This window comes from Chenopodium album, chromosome 7 (genome assembly GCF_948465745.1).
Source record: "Chenopodium album chromosome 7, dcCheAlbu1.1, whole genome shotgun sequence".
NCBI classification, from domain to species: Eukaryota; Viridiplantae; Streptophyta; class Magnoliopsida; order Caryophyllales; family Amaranthaceae; genus Chenopodium; species Chenopodium album.
Window position 1 is genome coordinate 13,753,595 of NC_137840.1, and position 12,616 is coordinate 13,766,210.

Sequence of the window (12,616 nt, forward strand, 5' to 3'; positions counted from 1 at the left end):
TATTTCGTGCAATTAATCATTATTACTTATGTCATGAAATCCAAATAAATCATTCTACCTTAACATAAGAAGCATAATATACGCACGTTTAAGGAAAGGTAAATGTGAAATTTTAAAATTTCTGTACAAATCCTCAATGCATACCAGTACTACCAGACCATTAACACACAATACCTTTTATAATGGTGAGTGACTGAGTGTATCTTCTTTTACAGGGAAAACAAAAAATGACTGAGTGACTGATTGTATATACTACAATCATCTTCATCCCGATCACAAACTAATCAAACCAATCACTGCAAATTTGAACACATTAAAAGATAAAGTTCAATACCTTATCAAATCTATCAGCATTATGCTCTATGTAGAGCTCTTCTTGATCAGGTTCATTTTAGGGGTCGTTCTAGCTTTTATAAATGAGTGTGCATCTTTATCTTAGAGTACTTTTGCCTAATTAATATGCGGTATACACCTTATCCTACCTTGTATGGGTATCATGTTCTTCTACATTTAACATTAAAGTTTATAAAACGAAATATAAAATAATTATATCCAACAAACGAAACATACCTATTATATTTACCCATTATTTTATCATCAAATGCCAAGAAAACGATTCAGTGCATGGCCTTAGACATTTCCAACTAGTACACTACATAATAAAGATCCTGTGCTAAGTGACACTATATTGGAAACACTCCTACAAAGTCATTCTGACAAATTTAGGACATGAGCTTCTTAATTTTCGGCGAAAAATACTCCAAGAACCACAGAATCAGAATCAAAATCCTAAGGAAAAAAGAAGGTTGTTATGTAACTAGACATTCATTTGGGTTTTTTCCCCAATTGCCAATAATCTAACAACCAGTTTTATCCCATCAACAAAATGGCACCAATATTCCAAAAAACACTAAATAGCATACAAATCATAACAATCTCTACAAAACAAACCCATGAACAAAATTCAATTCTTGAAAAGCTAAAGTACCCAATAAATGAAATCAAAACCAGAAAATTGTCAATAGCTAAAACCCACCAAAAAAATAAAAGGGAAATTCCAAGTTGTGCCCTCATATTTCCTTGATTTCTCAATTGTACCCACGATTTTACAAACTTACAAACTGTACCCTCAATCTTTGACACCGTTAGAAGATATATCCCTGCCGTTAAGCTGCTGTTAGTTAGTTAAGATAAATATGATTATGTTGTCATTTAAGGTGGTTTAATAATAGCAGGAAGCTTTCCCTCCTAAATTAGGAGGTTGTCTAGGGTTTGCAGCAACACTCTGTTTTCTATCTTATCTCTCCTCCCTTCATTTCCTTTTTCAATTAATCTCTCCTCCCTTTGCAAATCTGTAAAACATGTCTCACTCAAGGAATTCTTTCTCTTCCAATTCAGAATGCTCTCTTGAATTCATCAACCCTAGGTGTTATTGCAATCCCAGCAAAGTGGCGAAGTTAAAGATCTCTACCACAAATTGCAACCCAAGAAAAGGTTTCTTCAAGTGTAACGACTGTGGGTATTTCAAGTGGTTGTTGGAAAGCGATGTTCGAGGAAGTAAGGTTGGAGATGAAGAATTAGAGAAGCTTCGAGTCTAGATATTAAGCATGAATGAAAATTTGAAGGAATTATCCAGTTACTTGAGGGTTGTACTAAAAATAGGTTTATTTATGTATGTGATGTTAGTTATTATCGTGCTTATGAAAAATGGTCAGAATTAGGAAGAAAAAGTTAACTATGCAATTTGTGTTTGGAGGAAGTATATGGAGTGGAATTAGGTAGCATTTTGTTATATGGTTGTAAGTTTATCATTGATTAATGCAATTATGATTGATTTCCCCTTGCAAATTCCTATCTAATGGACATATATATATACCTGCTCATATTTATTTATTGAGTCATATACCTGCTCATATATAACAATGATTTAACAGGACATAGATATATATATAAATGTAATTAGAGTAAAAAAAATTACAATTCCAGTAGCAATTTTGTCAAAATACAAACTCTTTGCAAATGATAAAAGCATTACAAAGCATTTATTCAGGTTTGTTCCTACCAAAATAAAGTTCATATATCCAGTTTTAGACCCAAAAAGTTATCAACTTTGAAAAACAGCTTGCTAAAGCATTGATAGCCTATTCATGATTTTCCTTGCTCTGGAACTTAAACTGCCAGAGGGATTAGGTTGGCTTGCTGATGCCCTAGGTTGGCTTTTTGATGCCCTAGGCTGGCTTACTAATGGTCCTGGCTGACTTGCTGATGGTTCTGGCTGACTTGCAGAAGGTTGGCTGTAGTGGCTAAGGTGGTATGCTTGGGCAATAGCTGGCTGAGACAGTGTCACCAATTGCTCAATCATGGAATTTGCCTCTATCTCATTAGTGGGATGCTCCCTAGTCCTTTTCTTCTCTTTTTCTTGCTTATTCCCCTTCTCTATAGCAGTTGGACCACCCTTGCAAGTTTGAGTGTTATGTCCATAACTCATGCATTTTTGGCATTAGACTGTAGCACTCCTCTTGCCTTTCCTTTGGTCTCCTTGTTCTCTTCTCCTACATCTGGAAGGCCTTCAAATACTCCTTTTGATTGTAGGAGGAATGAGCTTAGGAGCATCAATCTCAGGCCACTTTTCTGGGTCAGGAATGGCTAAAATGTTCTCACTATATGTCTATATGTATCTAACAACAGAATACCAATCACTGACATACATAGATGATTGTTTGCCATCATATAATATGGCCCTGATGCCATGCTTACAGGGGATACCTGATATTTTCCACTTTCCACAAGCACATTCCCTGTTGTTGATAAAGACAAGAATTACACTCCCTCCAACATGCACTTCAAATTCACCTTTGCCAGAACTGAAGGTTGTACATGTCTTGGATTGTTTGGTAACAACTCTTAGCCTCTCAGTTATATTGGGACAGATTCCATCATCTTTCCACTGTTCAGCTATTTGTTGCCTGGTTGCATGTCTAACCATGGCAATTCTTCTTACACCTATGCATATCCAAACACACAATTAACATTAGTTTTGTAAACAAAGAACACAATGCAACAGATTTTAATGTTCTTCCAACTTACCTTCAAGAAGAGTTAGCATAGGCATACATCTTTTTGTGCCTATGGTGCTGTTAAACCTTTCAACAAAGTTATTTATGTTTTCATCACTCCTCACAGTGGGGTTAAACCTCCACTTTGTCCACCTGACAGAATTAAATGCCGTCACAACTACCGTCATTAATGATGTCCATAGACCCCACCAAATATATTTTTCGGCTCATTGGAGGGTACAGTGTACGACTTCTTAAAATCGTAGGTACAACTGAGAAATCGAGGAAATAGGAGGGCACAACTTAGAATTTCCCAAAATAAAAATAAAATTCCTGCTTACTTCGTTTGGCGATGTTGCGAGCAATATCCTCAGAAGGGATATTGAAGAAATGGAAGGGTTATCTGGTAGTTTCCACTCAAGTTCAGACAAAGGTATTTATCTCACAAAAAAATAAGTTGTACAATACGCATATTGTCACAACAGAAAATCAAGGTGGAGTATGTAAATGACAGTAAAACAGTAAGGGAAGAAAATAAAAGATGGGGAAGTGTAAACCTTCAATCTTTTTCAGAACTTTCTTCACTTTTCGACGACAGCCATGGCAATTCACATTCACCTTGAGAACCACAGTCTATAAACAGAGAGAAGTAATGAGTCAGTAATTAAGCTAGTTATTACACATAGAACTAGTCTAAATCAAACAAACAAGAAAAAGATAAAAACCGGATAATATGATGGCAAGGAAGTTATAAACCTCTACGTTTAGGGATTCGTTTTGAGCAGTTGGCATTCTGAAGATTTCAGACTTATCTATAAATTGGGTTGCATTCAATATTACGAGAAGATGATTGATTATACAAATGCAAGCATAATTAAACAAGCCACCCGAGCTCATCAGGACAGCGAAATGGTTCTTCATTGAATTCTTGACATTCAATTGCAAACTTATAGGCACCACTATTCACTCCCAAATAAACCTGGAGACAACAACAAATAAGTCAATGACATGATACATCCAAGTCAATACAGGGATAGAGGATATTGTCTTCAAAAACAGGGGACGAATAAGCTACTACTGAAAAGAATTCACTACCATGATAATAGGTCATTCGTGCTAAAGTGATTACAGAATTTACAAGAACAAATATCTATTTACTTTATACTGTCAAAAAACTTCTGATAACAAATTTGTGACCCGGGAAGCAAGACATAATCCCAAAACTAAGACAGAGGAACAAGTGATTCTCACTTTTCTTAAATCACTTTTCTCTTTTACACAACTCATAGTTTAATAAACATTATTCAGAAGATTAATATGTAGTAGGCAAATGAACCTGATTTAATGTTTTAATCTGGATGTCAAACAACTGAAGTTTATCAAAACAACATGGAAGAGCATCATGCCAAGAAAATCACCGATAGGAAACCAGATTAAACGCACAAAAGGAACTTATTTGTTCCAATTTGCTATAATAACAAGCTAAGTTGATTAATCAATCCCTACACTCAACTTAAATGGAACACACGCCCCTTTATTTAATGTATCAACCACCAACATAATAATCAGAAACCAATCATTATTCTCATACATATTATGGCAATCACAACAATATTATACTAATCCATTCAACCATACATTAAGACTGATACAACAAGCAATTCCAATAATATTGCAGCATCAATTAATCAATTCGGTAAAGCCTCAATAAAAAATCCAAAAAGAGCAGCATGCAAGGTGAAGGGAACAAAACATCATTAACAATAAATTCAATCAAAAAATAACTAACCTCCCATCATCATGAGAAGAAATCTCCAGAAACATACTTTTACCACCACTAAGGACCTTATGAAAAGGCTTCGATCTACCGAATCTTCGAGAGAATTTCATCAACAGGTAATTAAAAATAGGGCAATATTTGAAATATGTAATTAAAAAGACTCAATCAGGTACCTAACTTTGTAGACTAATAATGCACTCTTCCAAAGCTTAAATCTATATCATGAGCTATAAGTAACAGCATAAAGCTTGGAGAGATTAAACAGAAATGCTTTATCGAGCAGGAATTTCGATACATTTCCGAAGCTTGGAGGGTGTTTTGTACGGAGCCCCACACAGTCAATGGCCAACAACAAGAAAATTGATCACCTACTACAACTCCTCGAGCTGACTCCATAACAATGGCTACATTCTGTATCAGTAACCACCATCATTATTTTGAATCAAGGGAAAATTGATCACCAACTTCAACTCCTCATTAATTTTAACAATATCTACACTAAAAAAAATCAATTCAAATTGCAAATTAATTACATGTGGCCCAACCAAAGACATAAACACCAATCGCTTCCCTTCAAATTTCAGAAGAAATTAGGGGCGCAACAATAAGAATATGATCAAATTAATTATTCATCGGAATATGAACTGCTTAAACAGAACAATCAGCACATAGAAGATATTGATAAATTTCTAAGATTCAATACATAAGTATTATGAAATAGTAACTTGTACATCAAAATCATACAGTTTGTCGATCAATTCAACTTCAAATTCGAATCTAAATTCAAATTCAAATAAACAAAAAAAAAAGGAAAAGATGAGTACATGAAAATCTTGGTATTTGTTAGGATGATAGACCTGAGCCCACAGGCGATAAGCTTTGTGGATTTGTTCGGTAGAAGCATCTGGGGAGATGTTAAGCGAAGCATAGAGCTGTCTGTTCGGAATACCACCACCGAAGCTCAAACACCTTTAGTTGGGAGGAGATTGAGTGAAATGAGAGAGGAGAGAGAGGGGTGACGGCTTGAGGAGAAAGAAGAAAGGAAAGAGGATGGAGGAAATGACGGCTTGAGGGCTGAGGTGAGTGAAACCCTAGTTATAAGAATAGGCTTTTTTTTATCAGATGGGCCAAATGCAAACATATGTAACGAACACTATCTTGTCCATTATGAATAAATAATATTCGTAACGGGCACTATTTTGCCTGTTACGAATAAATAATATTTGTAAAGGGCACTATCTTGCCCGTTACAAAAAAACATAATTTCCGTAAGGGCACCATGTTGCCCGTTACGAATAATATGTATTTGTAACGGGCTATTATTCTGACCATTACGAATAAGTTTATTGTAACGTACACAGTCTTTCCCGTTACAAATAACCCGTTACGAATGACAATTTTTCCACTAGTGCAAGTTGAAGACCTCAAACATGAAAATGAGTGGGAGCCATCACTTGGACAATAAATTCTAAATCACATATATTCCATGACACTCTCAAAAGTTATCATCTTATTATGAAAGTGATCAATAATGAAGATGCTAAGATTAGCGAAGTAATCATAACTAAACCTATGCAATAAGTGAACGACAACATTCACAAATTGCGTGAAAGAAATCAAGCATATCAAATATGGGTATGATTTCTATAAATGTTTTATGAAGAGTACTACTCTTAAAACATTTGGGAAAACCATTTATCATAAGATAAAACATTGCGAAGTTTCATAGTGGAATAAAAAAATTTCCTAAATATTCCACAAAACTATTTAATTGTGGTTTAGAATTAAATAATGAGTCCATTCGATTTTAAAGAATATTCAAAATAGGGTATCAAGACAATGTCTTGGATAAAGAAACACCTATTAAGTGAACGTTGAATATCTTAATCGAAAATTATCCCTAATCAAGGTCATTTGAATGGTGGATGACTAATGACCAATTGAGATTAGTGTGTAGTATGATTTATAGCACCGTTTCTTGTGCTACGAGGAAATAAATCATTTGCACAGGTATTGGTTTAGAACCATACTGGATCGACCTATGAGAATACTTTAAGAGATTCAAAATCGTCATAAGTATATTTCTCATTATTGCTATCGGAACTCTTCTCCTTGACCATGAGTATTTTGAGGACTCTTGTTTAAGTACTAGTCCGTTTTGATGTTGGTCAAACGTCTTTCGTACATGGGGATTATAACGACGACAATCGGGCAGCTAGGTCCTCGTAGTAAGAGATACTACATTATAAGACTGGGAATGTCCCCCTACAAACAATAGGGAACATATCTTTGTTGTTTACAAGGCCTCTCGAAGAGCGAGACTGTGAAAATGCATGGTCGTGCTCAGATGGATTTTAGAAATCATCTGCTTATTAACAGTCAAACTCGGATTTTGAGAAACACTTCAGGACGTAATAGGGATGACGTAATAGACATTATGTGACATAGGAAAAAGGCTATACACTAAAAGCTCACTTGTTCGAAAGGACAAGTGGGAGATTGAAAAGAATGGTGTCCTCCGAACAAGTGTATTATTCTGATAGTGGGTTCAGAATTATTATAAAGCTAATATATTCAGTAAGTTCAGGTGATCAGAATGCCTGGGTGGAGGCCGCTTTTGATCAGTAATATTAATGCATAATTTATATTACAACTTAATCTTAACTGAACCCTTCGGGTCACACCCAAGAAACTAACGAGCCGAAGCGACGAATTAATTCGTAAGGAATTAATGAGTCGACCGAGTAATTTATATTTTTACGTCGGAAATTCGAGCTTGGAGCGTCGAAACTGAGCGTCGGAAAATCTCAAATGTCGAGCCAAAATTCAGGAATTGGTGAGACAGGAAAATGCTTTAAGTAACAAGCAAATACCCTAGCCACGCAAAAATAAGGGAAGTGCGCCAAATAGGAGCGTGCCACGTGGCAGCACATGTGGCAGCCCACGTTAGCAGCCACTAAGTGGCAGCGTGCCACGTGGCAACACATGTGGCAAAGAGGTCATGGACCTGGGTGACAGGTCATGGACACGGGCCAAAAGAAAGTGGCCCAATCGAACCCAAATTGGGGCTCAAGGTTGGGTGACAAATGGTTAGCTCACAATGCATGTGAGTTGCTTTGGGGACCAAGTGAGAAAGTGGTCCTCACCTAACCATGTGACACTTGTTACTTGTTTCTTGGTGAAAAAGTCCCGCATTTAAAGATGAGTGGAATTCACAAGGAAGCTTTCCTTATAAATAGCCAAGGCATGGCATGGGATTGTTCACTTGAGTAAGAGTTGGATAAGACATCACTAGTAATAAAACCTTTGAACTTAAGAGTTGAAAAAGGCATTACCATTGTGAAAACCTTTGAACTCAATTACTCGGGTTTCGGTCGGGCCTTGCTAACTCTAAGGCATTGGACCTAGTCGGTGTTCGAGTTGTGGGTGGATCATCATTGGAGGCCTTCGTATTATCGAGGCTTGCTTTCAAGTAAGAGCCCTAGTGGTCGGGCGAAGCACGCGTCAAAGGTATATTTATTATCTTAATCTTGTCATTAAGTTTATTATGTTTATGGTTTTATTTATTGCGAGTGCGGTCTTATTTTTGGGTTTGTTTCCGCGGTGAGGTGGACTCACCAAACCCCAACACAGTAGCAGTGCAAGCGTTGTACACTGGTGTCGTGGCTGCCATTGCTGCCGCCTTGCGGCTGTGGCTACTGCAAAGCAGCTAGCCACCGTGGCTAGCTTCGGTTAGCCAACCACGGTGGCTATCAGCCGTGCAGTAACGGTTTTTTCAAAAAAAAATTAATTTTTTTATTTTAAATATTTCAAGATAAATATGATTTATTTTTGGATGAAATAAGATATTTTGAAAAATAATCTTTTATTATGGATAAAAATATTTTGGTTAGGATAAAATCAAATCTTACAAAAGTTGTTCAGTTTTATATTATCCATATTAAAAGTTGTTAGATTGGTAATTATCCATAATCAAGTGGTTAATTTTGGATAAGATTGATTAGGATATTCTAAGCATATTCCAAAAGGATAATAATTGATCTAAATAATGTGATTATCCCATAGTTAGATTAGGATATAATTGATTTTAAAATTATTTGATTGGCTAATAATTATGATAAAATCTTCTATGTTTGTTAGGATAATCATGGAAGATTAAATATGATTTATCTTTCTAGATTAAAATAATATTTGATTCTATCTCATACCTAAATTAAAATATATGATATTTTATAATTGGTCATGAATAATATATGATATTATCTAATTGTGATTTAAAATATGAGATATTTTAGGTAATGCGTTGCCTTAATTGTGAACATTCGATGTTGTAGTTTAGACAAGCATGTTGAGTGATTTATTATATGGCACTTATTATAAAATTTGATATTATGTTGCTATATATACCCATAGATTCTAAATACGATCTACGCATCGTGATGTATTACTTTAATCTAAATATGGTTTGCATACCGTTAAGTATTTTTGTAACTTTTATTTAAAGTAAATACATTAGTTATTTAAATAGTGTTAGTCCGAAGAAGCCCATGAAGTGAAGGCCCAAAGGAGCAAGGTGGATGGAGATCCATGATGATTTAAGTGGGAGCTTTTCATTTCTAGTTTTCTTAGGACTAAGGGGTCATACTATGTCATGTTTTATTGCATTAGTAGATTATGCATGTTAGATTTTATTTATGTTGATTGATGATGCGCTAGAGTTCACTAAATAATCACAACATAATAAATCTAGGTCCTAGTAATATTGAGATTACTTTTCCAATTAAAAACCCAATATACCTTTGATATTTATGATAGGTCATGCCAAAGCTGGGTGTCATTTTATATCTTGGGAGAGTTGGGGTAAATCGAGTTTTACAATTTTGATTGGTTATGCTCAACAAGGTTACCTAAAGAGTTTAGAACCTTGAAGCAAAGGTTAATAATCAAACATGTGATGGTTTATTATTCAACCAAGAGTTACAAGAGTTGTAATTAGTAAAGAGTTTACTCACCTTGAAAATGTAATGGTTGATGGTAGGGACAAAGTCCGGTCAATTATTGCACGAATAAAGGGTCTTGGAATCACTTAAAATTCAATTGGGATCAATTAATATTAAATAAAGTGCTTTTGAAGTTACCAATTTAATTCATTTATGGTACTTTAAATTTTAATTAAATATAATTAATAAACTTTGCCTTATTTTGACATAGATATGTAGCCGTAACAATGACAACAACATTTACAATCTTCGACCATTTCTTGAGAAGGATAGGTTGATAGGGTATAACTTTTCCAACTGGGAAAAGAATGCTGAGACTTGTTCTGAAATCTGAGGGTAGAGAAGATGTCATTGACACCCCATTGCCAAGACCTTTGCTAGAAAATCCAACTACGACAGAGATCAGGAAGCACAAGGAAACTCATGAGAGAGTTATGCCTATCAAGTGCTTAATGATTGCTACCATGGAGCCTGGTCTTCAAAACGTTTTGAGGATCAGGATGCGTACACAATCATGCAAGAACTCAAAGCCTTGTTTAAGAAACAAGCAAGAGTTGAACGGTACGAGCTCCATTGTGAAATTCTGGACTGTAAGATGGAGAAATAGGATACCACAGTTCATAATCATGTTTTCAAAATGATCAGCCTTATTCAAAATATAGAGAAACTAGGGCACCCATACAATGATGAGATGCCAACAGACATTATTATCCATTCACTTCTAAAAAGTTTCCACCAATTTATCATGAACTTTAACATGACTGATTCTGCAAAGACCATGAATGAGTTGCATGCAATGCTGGTAATCCCTAAGGAACCTAGGAAAGAGGTTCTCATGGTTCAAAAGGGAAAGAGGTTCAAGAAGAAGGGGCAGAAGCTAGGCTAGTGCTAAGGGCAAGTAAGTTGCTAAAGCTCCTGAAAAGCCTAAAACGACTCCAAAACCCAAGGCTGCAAGTGAAAGTGAATGTTTTTACTACAAGAAGAAAGGGCATTGAAAGCGCAATTGCCAGAAATACCTTGAATTCCTCAGGAAGAATGGAACATCAACCTCAGGTACTATGTTATAAACATTTTAACTTTCACTTAGGTATGTGATACCAAGTTGCAATACTTGACATTATCAATGTTGCGCAGGAATTGCAAACAAGTGAAGCTAGCATGGAGATGGAGGTTGAAGGTGCACCAGAAGTATTTGAGTGGCCAGAGATAGCTTCATAGATTTATTTTATGATTATTTAATCGTGATTTTAGAACAATTTTCGGTTTTGATGAGACAATTTTCAATTATGGTTTGAATACTGAATTGGTTTTTACCTGGCATGGACAAGTGTTAATCCATGACCAAGGTCATAAACTGTTTTCATTTAGCTAGATGCGAGTTAATTTTGTTTTATGACATTGATAAAATTAGATCACAAAAGTAAAATTAGAAGATTTAAAGTAAACCTACTTAAAATAAAGTAAGATTAGGTCACATAACCAATTTGCACATCAAAAGTAACAATTGGATAGACTCTTATTCCTATTTGATGATGAATCACTTGAGAATTAAAAGTCATGCTTGGTAAGGTAAAATGACCAAGTCGCCTTTTATTTGAAAGGGTGAAGGAGAAAATGACCTTTTGGAAGTCATACATATGATGTGTGTGGACCAATAAGTTCAAGAATTAGCAAGAGATTTAACTATTTCATTGCTTTTACTAACGATTTAAGTAACTATATCGATAATTACTTAATGAAGTAAAGATTGAAATCATTGAAACGTTCAAAATTCCAAAATGAAATGTGAAATCAATTTGAGATAAACAATTTAACACCACAATATGATTGATGTGATAAATATTTAACTCAAAACCAATGATCATCTAAGGGAATTTTGAATTAGTTCACAATCCATAAACATTACAAATAAAATGTATGTTAAAAGGAGGAATCAAACCTTGCTTTTCATGGTTCGATCCTAGATTAGCTTTAATGATTTACAAATATCGTTTTGAGGACATATATTAGATCAACAATTGCGAACATACTAAACATAAACTCAACCAAAGCAATTGAGAAGACATCATAAGACTCATTGATTGGAAATGTTCCAAATGTTGTTTCAAAACAAGATAAAGGGTTATGGAATCAATGTAAAATGTATACAAAGATGACACCCTAAATCAAATTAATAGATCTTCGTGGGTTTTCCCATGGAAACTAAGAGGTATTATTCCTACAATCGCGTAGATAACAAAGCGTTTATTGCTCGCGATAGTGTCTTTATAGATTAAATAATCTCTTCCTATAAAGTCAAGTGGGAGTAAAATTAGATTTCGATAAGATTCAAGACGAGCAACAAATGGATGTGGATAACACTACATCAGAGACGAGGGCGTATGAAATCAGCTAATTGGATAAACCATATATCGAAGCAATCTAATTCAACTAGCGAGACTTCTATCGTCTTACTTGAATGAAAGACTTCAAATAGTTGAAGAGAATAATTCTATTGTTGCCTATACCTATTGCAGATTACTTAGGATCAAAATAAACAGTTTATTAAAATTCTGAGAGAAGGTGGATTCTAAAATTTTCCTGTTGGAATGGTTAGAACCCATACCCTACAAGCAAGCTTTGGGTAAGTGCCAACTCAGGAAGTGGCTTAAGGCCATGAAATCCAGAATGGACTCCATGTCTGTAAAGATGTGTTAGTCCATGATTGTCTTACAAATAAGGTCAAACCTATTAAATGCGTAAGCCTATTTAGATTCTTCTAATGATTGGTGATTGGGATT

At 35.1% G+C, this 12,616-nt stretch overlaps 1 protein-coding gene across 10 annotated transcripts; it reads right to left on the reverse strand.

Annotated features, from left to right (window-relative positions):
* Positions 1–1,959: 1,959 nt before the first annotated feature.
* LOC145638932 (uncharacterized) lies at positions 1,960–5,914 on the reverse strand. 10 transcript variants are annotated; one of them, XR_014114750.1, is made up of 5 exons: positions 4,846–5,914; positions 3,813–4,035; positions 3,614–3,689; positions 3,088–3,209; positions 1,960–3,003 (listed from the first exon to the last, which is right to left on the reverse strand). XR_014114750.1 is itself a non-coding variant. In XM_081690004.1 (5 exons), the coding sequence occupies exons 3-5, from the start codon at positions 3,975–3,977 to the stop codon at positions 2,669–2,671; spliced, it is 576 nt and encodes a 191-aa protein (XP_081546130.1). In that variant the 5' UTR covers positions 3,978–4,035; positions 4,846–4,929; positions 5,661–5,914; the 3' UTR covers positions 1,960–2,668. The 10 variants fall into 10 exon arrangements, 9 of the variants coding, with proteins under 9 accessions (XP_081546130.1, XP_081546126.1, XP_081546128.1 ...); XM_081690004.1 differs by lacking the exon at positions 3,088–3,209 and having other exon boundaries at positions 4,846–4,929; positions 5,661–5,914; XM_081690000.1 differs by lacking the exon at positions 3,088–3,209 and having other exon boundaries at positions 4,846–5,247; positions 5,661–5,914.
* Positions 5,915–12,616: the final 6,702 nt, after the last annotated feature.